The sequence below is a fragment of the Malaya genurostris genome, chromosome 1 (assembly GCF_030247185.1).
Source record: "Malaya genurostris strain Urasoe2022 chromosome 1, Malgen_1.1, whole genome shotgun sequence".
Taxonomy (NCBI): domain Eukaryota; kingdom Metazoa; phylum Arthropoda; class Insecta; order Diptera; family Culicidae; genus Malaya; species Malaya genurostris.
This window is the reverse complement of record NC_080570.1, coordinates 84,896,200-84,908,242: the sequence shown is the minus strand read 5'-3', so window position 1 is coordinate 84,908,242 and position 12,043 is coordinate 84,896,200. Positions and strand designations below refer to the sequence as shown.

The following is a 12,043-nucleotide window of genomic DNA, read 5'->3' as shown; positions in this document are numbered from 1 at the left end:
CTATCTTGATGAATACGCCGACGCCGTTTTAATGTATGGGCTATAAATAGCCCAATAGTAAATTTCAAACGAGTTTAAATTTATCGAAATCATTGGTTCATCTTCGAAAACATTTAGCGCTAATACCACCTCCATCCTCTAAATAAATTATTTCTGTAGTGCATAAAAATCTTTCTACATTCTGATTGTTTTTTTTTAGGTTCTTACCATTGTGTTGCTGAAAATATATTTGGACGCATACTTTCCGAAAGCATCGAACTGAATTTTGGATATATACTTGAGTTCAATCTCCAGAGGTCATCAGAAACCGGTGAAATGAATTGGGGTAAATCGTTATACTGTGATCCACCACAACATTATCCAGATGTACGTTATTACTGGTCAAGGGATTTTTTCCCAAATTTTGTCGAAGAAGATCAACGAGTTTTTGTAAGTTATGATGGGTCATTATATTTTTCATCTCTTGAAATAAAAGATCGAGCTAATTACTCATGTAATGTCCAAAGCACCGTCAGCGACACAGGTAGAAATGGACCTTTCTTCAATTTACAAGTTGTTTCTCATCCTCACTATCAAGATTTGATATTTGCCAATAACTTTCCAAAGGTATTTCCCGAAGCTCCAGTTGCCGGCAAAGATATTCGAATAGAATGCATGGCTTTCGGTTATCCTGTACCATCCTACAATTGGACAAGAAAAAACGGGAATCTTCCTCGCTATTCACGTCAGGAAAGTTTTAATAGAGTACTGGTTATAACAAATATTACTGTAAATGATAATGGAGAATATATATGTACAATAAATAACAATAAAAAGTCATTATCAAGAAGTGTGTTTATTAACGTTCAAATGGAACCAAATTTCTCTATACCACTGAGAGACAAAGTTAAGGACTATCTTAGCTCAGTAACGTTTTTATGTGAGGTATCTGCTATACCAGACGTGAATTATACGTGGTATAAAAATGCTGAACTTTTGAGTACTGAGGATATGAAATATAATAAAGACAAATATGTAATTCAGGACAACATACTAAAAATAAATTTTTTAAATCCGGCTGAAGATGATGGAATGTATCAATGTAAAGCAACTAATCAACTAAAAGGTGTCTATTCATCGGCACAACTGCGGGTGTTATCCATGAAACCTTCGTTCAAAAAAAACCCTCTGGAATCCGAAATTTATTCCATATACAACGGTAATACTAGTATTGCATGTGACCCTGAAGCTGCGCCAAGACCAAAAATAGTGTGGAAAAAGAATGATAACATAATAGAAAGTGGTGGTCACCGAAGGATTCTGCCTTCTGGAACATTATATATATCTCCTACATCTCGAGATGACGAAGGATTATATACCTGTATTGCTAGTAATTCCCAAGGCGTGGCAGATTCTAAAGCTCGATTGATTGTGCTACAAGAGCTCCGATTTTTGGAACAACTTCCAATAAAATTAATCAAACAGGTCAACGAAATGTTATATTTAAGATGCGAAGTTAGCTATGATGAAATTCTCGAAATTGCATTTTTTTGGGCACACAATGGACGTATAATAAATGTATCAAATAACGAACATGTTTCTTCCAAATATTTCATCAACCACAATAGTCTAGAAATACATAATTTGACTCAACTGGATGCCGGAGAATATAAATGCATTGCTAAATCTGCAGTAAATGAAATAGTTTCAAAAACAAATGTAGTCATACAAGGTCCTCCAGGAGCGCCAGGAGCGTTAAAAGTTATAGACATTAAAAAAACTGATGCTGTTTTAGAATGGATTGATGGAACAAATAATGGTAGACCAATACAATTTTACAATATCCTTGGTAGAACGAATTGGAACAGAACCTGGGCTAATTTATCAGAAAACGTGGTCGCTCAAGATGTGGATCGTTATAACGGTAGAAAACGTGCTGGAGTAAGTTATCTGAAACCGGGATGCGGATATGAGTTTAGCGTGGTGGCGATTAACGACCTTGGTGCTAGTGTACAAAGTCTTCCATCACCCGTATACAATACTCAGAAGGACAAACCATATGTTGCTCCACGAAATATTGGTGGAGGTGGTGGGAAAATTGGTGATCTTTCAATTACTTGGGATCCACTGCGTCCTGATGAGCAGAATAGCATTGAAATACACTACAAAGTTTATTATCGTCAATTAGGGCAACGTGAGTGGGCATCAAAATTGTTGAAACAACAAGGAAATGTGGGAAAAGCAGTTGTTCACATTCCATTTGACAAATATTTTACACAATATGAGGTAAAAATTCAGGCCATCAATGATCTTGGAGAAGGACCTATGAGTAGCATAGCGGTTATATATTCAGCTGAAGATATGCCACAAGTAGCTCCTCAACAGACGATTGCTAAAAGTTATAACTCTACTGCTCTGAACGTTACTTGGGTTCCTGTTTCACAGAGTAGGGAATCAATAAGAGGAAAGCTAATTGGACACAGGGTAAGTAACATATAATTATATTGAACTAGTTTAATCACCCGGCGTTGCTCGGAAATGTTTCATAAAGGCAAGGCTACAAAAAAATCTAGAAATTGTGCTTCTCATTTAAATACTCTCCTTATTTGATTACGGAATGCTGTTTATCATCATAACTACATTACGAATATAAATACCGATTCAGTTAACCCAAATTTAGTCGTACACATTAGGTCGAAAATTTGTTCAATTTTCATAAAAGTTTGGTCTATACTTTAATTTGAATGGACGCTGGCAAAGTTAGAGGAAAATCCACTGTTCCAATTATGTTCAGCGACAAAGCTCATTTTTGGATATGTCAAAAAACAAAATTGCCACATGTGGAGTGAACACCAGCCAAAATCCAAATCTCAAGAAGTCACTGTTTGGTTTGGATTATGGGCCAGGTATCATTGTTTGTGAAATACCGGCCGATATATTGAAAAGTGTGTGCCAAATTGGACCTTGCGCATTGACCATCTAAAGTGGAGCCGCGGTTAACATTTGCATGAAATCATTTTGAAACATTAAATTATATTGATCGTTCTATTGATTCCAATCAAGATTCAATCAATTTTCTCACATTTTATGTTTTACCTATTTTTATAAATATAAAAAATAGGTATAGAATTCGCTCAAACTTTAGAAAAAATTTCTGATACCCGGAGGGCATACGACATTCGTATACCAATCGATTCAGCTCGACGAACTGAGCAAATGTCCGTGTGTGTGTGTGTGTGTGTGTGTGTGTGTGTGTGTGTGTGTGTGTGTGTGTGTGTGTGTGTGTGTGTGTGTGTGTGTGTGTGTGTGTGTGTGTGTGTGTGTGTGTGTGTGTGTGTGTGTGTGTGTGTGTGTGTGTGTGTTCTCAAAAAAAGCCAAATCGAATTTCAGAAACAAAAGTTCAAATCAAAATAAATCCCATTTTAACCAATTCTGACTTCTGATTCTAGAATTGTAGGATGATGAATTTTTAAAATTCAAAGCGATATAGAAGATGACAATCCCGAAAAGCTTTAAAGTTGGATTTAAAAATATTGCAATTTATTCGTCATATGGCCATACGAATCGGTTCGGGTTATGCTGGTTCCGGAATACCGGCTCTGGAAGTACCTTAAATTACCCTAAACTCTAAAGTGGAAATTACTTCGACATATCATGGAATGTATAATCGATTGTTACATTTTTAGATTCAAATTCGATCCGACTTGCAGTTTCGACTCTGTAATGTCGTGAGTGAGTGATTGAAATCTCAAATTGCCACTTAAAATGACGGACATTAGAATAATGTCATGAAAACTGAAATACCGAAGAATATTCATGCAAAAAACACATGCGGATTGATAAAAAAAAAGTATCATCTCACTGCTAGGTGGATTTAGCACGTTTTTTAATCGAATCCTGTACCTTTTAAAAAATCGCCCTTAATAAGGGTGATTTAATCCTATAGAATACGATAAATATCAGTCTCGTTATTGTGAATTTTAATTCCTTACCTGCCTAAACAAGAGTAGTATGCAAACTGTAATGCCTCCTTTGTATAACCGCGCAGTACGCATAGTTTCGAATCTACTTCCGAGTAATGCCGCCTGTGTAGAGGCCGGACTACCATCTTTCCTGTGGTTTTCCGCAACTTCGCTCTACAAACGCATAATTGGTTTTCTGGCGGACAGTGTACTTTGTCGCGAATAGCAAAGGTGACTAGCCGACTAATGACTAATCCTTTACGGGTTCAAATATTCCCCGAGAATGCGCTCTGTGGGATATTTTAGCGTGGCGCCAAAATATCCCAGACATCGATACTAGGCTATCCAAATTAACAAAAGTCCGATCAGATCCCAACATTGCCAAAGTCAACTACCACCAACTGATGCACAACTTTTACCCCAAACATATATTCACCGATGGATCCCGAGCAAACGATCGGGTTGGAATAGGAATCAGCGGCTCCGAAACTGCATATGAACTTCGCATGCCACCGACATGCTCAGACTTCACCGCCGAAGCTGCAGCAATTTTCTACACCATCACAAAAATACCAATAGGTCAACCAACGCTGATTCTGACGGACTCCTTATCCGTACTAACTGCGCTAGCTACAGGCAAATCCCGACACCCGTACATCCAGGCAATCGGTGTTTGCTGTGACAAAAAACACCCTCTGCTGGATCCCCGGCCACTGCTGGATTGCCGGCAATGAAGATGCTGGCCGACTGGCCAACCTACGTCGGAAATCTAGGAGTGCTTTGACCAAGAAAGTACCAGCGGTCGACATGATCCGAAATCTCACTACCTGTGTCATAGACCATTTCACCTCGTACTGGAGAAGTCAACAGGGACACACTGAAAAAATCAAAGGCTCTTCTGAGCAATCGCCAGGAACAACAATATTACGACAATCGCCAGGAACAACGAGTATTATCCCGGTTGAGGATTGGACACACCAGAGAAATCCATGACTACCCTTCTCTGGTAAAACAAGATATCCAGTGGAACATTTTCTTGTTAACTGTTAACTACAACGACTCGGCAGTCAATAATAACCTATCTGAAGGACGCTGATTTGTTCCACCGAATATATACACGGGCCATCTGCCTCACCAACCGGTGAAGGGAAAACACGACCTAGCTGAAGTGAGCACCCAGGATACCACAACACGCACCAACCAACGTAGGACAGTCTAAAACCGACCAAATGCAGCAGTAACAATTAAATTAGATAATCAAAATGTAATGTATTTTAGTTATCAAGTCATCAGCCCGTTGAATGACCAATTGTTTAAAGCCGGGGCTAAATAAATGAATAAAAAAAATTAATTCCTCTTGTATCATATACCAAGGCACAAATCTCCAAATATCAAGGGGAACGTGCCATTTGAGCCAATTTGTTCTGATTCCTGATCATATACCATGCCTGTTTTTAAGCGTATATCTCACAGATATTTTTGCAGCAATGATACACTAGTTGTGTTGCATGTGTAGTAGTTTTCGATGATCGGTGCAGAAACAAAAAAAAAAATGATAGGAACGAAAAGCGGTAAAAGAGATCAAAAATAGCTCTATAATTTGAAGCCCAAATGAGTTAAGTGATTCATTGTCAGTGCAATGTGATACTTTTGTTTTACGGCTACGGCTAAAAAGTATGGGCATTATTAATGCATAAAACAAACATGGTATGAAGTTTGATGACATGTGAGACGTGGGGGTGGAGTGACATATTGAAATTCCAACTACAAAATTCAAAAATGTAATGTCAATAATGTGTGCGTAAAAACAAGTTTCATCATAATTTTTCCGGATTTGATCAGATAAAACTATTATATAGTAAAAAGTGAAACAAATCAGTCGTTTCTGCTTATAATGGTAATTCAAGAAAAGTAGAAACTTTGAACGAAACCTTATCCATTTTACTGAAAACTGCTAATGAGAAATAAATTGGTTTACGTATCCTTGCACTACCACACATTCCATCAGTAACTAACACATTATATACCTTCTATTAAAATTCAAGTGAAACAGAAACCTTTGCTCGAAAAAGCCGAAGGCAATAAATTTGGTATGTTGTTAAAAAACTCTTCATTCTTTCGGAAAACTGCTTTTTCACAAAACATGTTCAATTTTGTTTATTTTGTATAGCTCAATCCAATACAGACGCACTGAAGCAGTGTAGCTAAACTTTCTAATATGTAACCACGAATCAAAAACTAATGTCGTTTTCCTTTTTAAATTGCACTACACTGGTGTAGCGAAAACTGCACTGAAACCGTTCGTTTTTACCAATTGCACTACACCAGTGCTACACTTTTTCTGCACCGATACCACTGGTGTAGCACTCATCAAAAGTTTGGTGTAGCTCTGTGCAATGGAATCGTTTATTGTAGTCAATGGTTACTGTTTATGTTTTCGTCATTTGTGTTCGTTTATTGATGCCTCAGTGTAGCACTGCACCGGTGTATTGCAAATTAAAAACGAAAACGCCATAAGAATGTATGCAATTTCCCATCAAACATCGACGAAATATTGATCTAAATTAATATTTCAATATGAAACAATGCTTTACATTTGTTTGAGCATATATTATTGAAAAAATAGAATGTTTGAAATTAAATTGTAAACGCGTCTTTGATAAACTGGTTGCACTGAACATATAAATTCGGTAGAATCAGCAGGAATAGAACCGGCTGCATCACATGAGTGTAAGTGTCCCATGCTATAATGGAAAAAAAATATCATACCACCAAAGCTATCAGCTGATAGCCGCCTTGTCAAATTATTCTGAACGGTTTTCTTCAGATGTAAGATCATACATGAACCTGTTTATATATATAACTGACTGCGCTTGTGATAAAGTAAAATTAATAGTGTGGAACGGGAATGATTTTAATGTTATTTCGTATACCATATTTAGAAAGCAGGGGCCTTACATCAACATGCTAGAATGCGTAATTTAATATTGTTAGCCCAAGGTGAACATTGCAAAATTTACCAATATTTTTTTCAAAAAAAAATCTGCAATATTATTTTTTCTTCAGAACAAGATCTACGACTATTTTTACCTATAACCTTCACCTTCATCACTTAAAAATTAACTTTGATTTTAAATGATATCCATACTACCCATTTTATGTGCAGGAAATTGTACCATCTTCATTTTTGTGGTGTGGGGTGTAGATCTATGATATATGTATCAAACATGAAGTATGTAATATACAAATTTCTAACACCAGGAAACTTGGTTTACTCTTGATCCTTAAAATTATCGTCTAGCCAAAATTACCAACACAACAGGTCTATTGCTGCGTTCGCTGCATGGCGTGTGCTCTCATTTTGTTGAAAAAAAACAAAGCGCGTCTGGCTCGCTTGTTTTGACAGTTTTAGTGAAAAAGAAGTGTCCCACTCTTATACGTTCACACAGCAAAAATGCGATTGTACCTATAAAATAGAGCCGCGGCCTATTTAGGTAATAAAAAGTAATACATTCAAACAGGGCCTAAATGAGTAACAAAAAAAAAAACAGTAACACATTCATTAGTTATTCGTATCCCCATTCGCTTTGGCATTGAATCATTAAGATTCATGTGCTTTGCCCTGATTTTGTTCCATGCGCTCTTAAATTCCTTCATACTTCAAACGATTTTAATGGGGTTAAGGCCCGGGGAATCGACAGGTCATTCAAGTGCCAATGTAGTAAAGTATCGTTGCGTCATCTTGATGAAGAAACAACTTAGTAGGTCGAAAACGTCAGAGGTAGGGCTTGAGATGTGCTTCGAACACTGCCTGATAGTCTACGATAATAATTTTTATGGGAACAAATGCCAACCCATTTTTACAAAACCACTGTATGCTTCCCATTGCATCACGGATCCGCAGCCAAAGTTCCGTATATTTGAAAACGAAACCTGAAACAGAAATGATCCAAGTTTCCAGTTTCAAGAATTGTTCCGAATTATAAAATGAAATCTTATATTCCAGACCTTAGACGATTTTTGAGTTCATCACAGCCTCTATTCTGCATAAGAGCTTTATTACTTTTGCATTTTCTGATGAACCAATTGGAAGAAATATTTAAAACGCGATGAACTGTAGTTTAAGAAACAGCTCTTTATTGTTTAAATGGCGGTAGCCACTGTATATCGTTTGTCACGATCTAAAAGCTGTGATCGTGGTGTGGGATTGGGATTATTCAATAAAATTGCCAAAACAAACGTACCAGACGCAATACTGTTGTAAAATAGTGTCGGAACTTAGCCACCAGATCATTGTACGTAGTGTAGAAAGTTCCACACTCTCTCTGGAGATTGACTGTTCTCTCCTCGCCGAATATTTTTATGTGAAACATTACTGCTATTAGTCTGCTCTCCTGGTTATCGATTCGTTTCAGTATTCGGGTGTTGGCAAAGTCGAAGATGTGTCCTTCTTGTTGCGTGTGTTGAGATAACCCAATTCTTGCATCTTTTTTCCTCGTATCGTTCTTGTGTTCCACTACTCTCGTCTCAAGCTTTCTTTCCGTTTGTCCTATGTAAACTTTGCCATCGTCTGCTCCGCATGGGATCGTGTACACCACGTTCGTCTGTTTCCCTGGTCTTTTAGCTTAGTGAAAATTTGATTCCTAATTTTATCCCTCGGTTTAAATGCAAGTTTTGTTCTGTACTTTTTTAAAATTCCTTCCAATTTTTCACTAAGTCCAGGGATGTACGGTACTGCAACATACGACTGCACTAGATCTTTTTCTTTTTCCTCCTATAGGCTGTTGTAGTGTTTGTGGACACGTTATTTCAGTATTTAGCAAACAAACCATTTAGGGTAATGGTTTATTTGTAAAATTTTCTTGGCTGTTCTTATGGCTGATGGACAGATGTCTTCTATCAGATTGTTTGGGTAACCATATTCGTTCGATGTGATCGTTGTTGCGGAACAACATCATATCGAGGAATTTGAGTTTTCCATCTTCTTCATTTTCAATAGTAAACTGAAGTTTACGGTAGAAACTATTAAACGACTCTACGATGCCCTGAATGTGCTCCTTTTTTCCCACTCAGAAGCAGTCATCCACGTATCGTCGATACACATTCATTTGTATTTGTTTCTCCTCCATCATGGTTATGCGTTGCTGCTCCAAACGTTCCAATACCAAATTGGCAATAACAGGTGAGAGTGGTGATCCCACTGGTACCCCGAAGGTTTGCGTATACACTACGCCTCGGTGTATGAAAAAAGTAGACTCCAACACAAGCTTAACCATGTCCAAGAAACTATCCCGATCAATGGTTGTGTGCTTTTCTATTTCACTCCATCTGTTACTTAGACACTCTAGCGCAAAATCGATCGGTACGTTTGTGTATAGTGACGTAACATCCAGCGAGAACAAAACCTCATCCTCTGCTACATGTACTCCAGATATCTGTACCGCGAACTCAAAGCTGTTTTTGACATGATGTTCGGTTTTTCCTATTATGTTTTCCAATGATTCCGGATAGAAATTGTGCTACTTTGTATGTGACTGATCCTATGGTTGATACTACAGGACGGAACGGTCTGTCCGGCTTATGTATTTTAGGTAAGTCGTAAATTCTAGGGGGATTACAGCTTGAAACTTTCATCATCCTGTGCGTACGCCAATCGATTAATTTGTTATCACGCCACTTATCTATCAGTAATTCAATTTTCTTTAGGATTTTCGTAGTTGGGTCCGATTTCAACTGTTTATACGTGGTTACGCCATTCAGGAGGTTCGCCATTTTATTTCGTACTCATCAGCCGTAACGATAACCATTTTATTGCCTTTGTATGCCTTAGTCATAAGTAAGTTAGGATTATCTTTCAAAAACTCTACTTTTCACTATGTCCTTTGCTATCTATTCATTTTCGTAATGTCTGGGCTGTTTTTTAAAATTCATGTAAATGATCATAGCAGTGGAAACCTCCATCCTGATTTTATCCGCACTTTCCTTGGATTTTCCGTAGACTAAGTACATTAAACTGGCAAAATATTTTTAGCATAGAAGGAAACGTCAATGAAGAAGTGGAAAAATTCTATCTAATTATTAACAACTTAATTTCGGATATTGTGCCAGTAAAAAAGAAGAAGAAGAAGAAGTCACAATCAATGTTGCTCGAATATCAAAAATACAACGAATGTCAATGATCATCGCTCGCTTTTCTTCGCCTTTGTTCGATAATCATTCTGGTATTCGGACTTGTCCGTATATTCGGGCGCGAACGAAGCCGACGCTGCTTCGTTACTCGCACGAATATTTATTCCTTGCAGTTGTTATTCGCATTGGACCCCCGAATGACTTAACGCGAATATGGAACGAATATTCATACAGCGATCATCGCCAAACCTAATTCGCGACGATCATTCGTGCTGTCTTTGAAACAAGCAAATTAAGACGTTTCCCCCCGCACTATTACCATACTCTTATGTGTACGTGATGAACCATATTCCAGCAGTCTCCCATTGCTGCTACCCAACGAGATATGATGAATTTATTAGATGAAAAATGCTTCGCGAAGAATGGAAACCAACGATCATCGCAATGACGCTATTCGAACCAATTCGAAAAATAAGATAAATGAACGAATGACAAACGAATGTATAAAACGAACGAACATGCACGATGTATACCAGCAGCGAAGAATGTATTGGTATATTCGGGTTCTCTACGATTATTGCTTATTCATATTCACCCTTCTCTATTACGTGCAGTGAATAGTTCAACGTTGTTCGAGACTGGCATATTCGAAGGCAGTATAATCACAGCGAGTATGCGTGAATGAATTAGTTACACGAAGGATATTTGCAACATTGCCCTAAAACATCAAATTTTTTGGTTTACCCCAAACTTTGTTACAAATTTAGTATTCTCAATCTTGTTCTTTTTCACATAAGAATCCGACTATGGCTGACGATGAGATTTAATGTGTCGAATGTAACAAAAAAGAAAATGATGCAAATAAAATAATAACGTGCCTGTATTGTTTTTCGAGTGCACATTTCAAATGCCGTAACATAATTGGGAATGCCATTAGACGCATTCGAGAATCCTCATATTTCTGTTCGTCTGATTGTTCTGCTACATATCAGCGAATAATGGAAATGAAAGGCGATAATACGTCCATGATCGCAGCACTTGCGGAGAAACTGGAGAGAACAGTTTCTAATGCGGTGGCTTCAGAAATGAACTGCGTTCGATTGGAGGTTTCAAATGCAGTGGCAAATGAAATGAGCTGTGTCAGAAAGGAGGTAAAACAGATAACCACTGCAATTGAGTCGTCCCAAGATTTCTTGTCCTCAAAATTTGACAACATTGTAACCGATTTCAAAAACATAAGAGCAGAAAATGAAGAACTGAAACGAGAAATCTTGTCCCTGAAACAGTCAAATGCATCACTAACCGGAAAAGTCAACAAAATAGAACTAAATATCGATAAATTTAACAAGCAAGCAACGTGCAATAATGCGATGTTATTCGGTATTCCAATGCTTCCTAATGAGAATGTGCCTGATATTGTTTCAAAAACAGTTGCAACTCTTGGTGTGTCTCTTGATCCTGATTCCATTGTATCGTCAACAAGAATATTCACAAATAGTAGGTCGGGAGGTGCACTAATCCCGATTAGGGTAGTTTTTAAAAACTCAGAAATTAAAGACGAAGTCATGAACCAAAAAGGCTCGTTAAAAAGTTACTATCAACATCGATTCATCCTACTCTATTATCAAACGGAAAAGCTACAACTATTTCAATCCGCGACGAGCTAACTTTGCTGTCTCTAGAATTCTTAAAAGAATTGAGGGAAGCACAGGAACTCCTCAACATAAAATATATTTGGACAGGTAGAAGCGGAGTTATACTTGTCAAAAAAGACGAGAATTCAAAACCGGAATTAATCAAGAACAGGGAAGACTTAAGTCGATTGTTCTCCCGTTATTTAAACAGCTCCAACTCTATCAACTCTCCCTCTCCTAAGAGAAAAAAAATTAACTTCTATGCTATTTTCTTTTTTCTGTTGTATTGTTTTTTGTCTTATTCTCTTTATTTTAAATGTCTAGTACGATTACAAATTT

General features: G+C 37.4%; 1 protein-coding gene across 2 annotated transcripts in view; it reads left to right on the top strand.

Moving 5' to 3' along the window:
- The window catches only part of LOC131440654 (contactin), a 62,532-nt gene that overhangs the window by 4,460 nt on the left and 46,029 nt on the right, over nucleotides 1-12,043 (top strand). For both annotated transcript variants that reach the window (XM_058612127.1, XM_058612126.1), the window contains exon 3: nucleotides 200-2,463. In XM_058612127.1, the coding sequence (XP_058468110.1) occupies nucleotides 200-2,463 (2,264 nt within the window). The remainder of the gene's footprint in view (nucleotides 1-199; nucleotides 2,464-12,043) is intronic.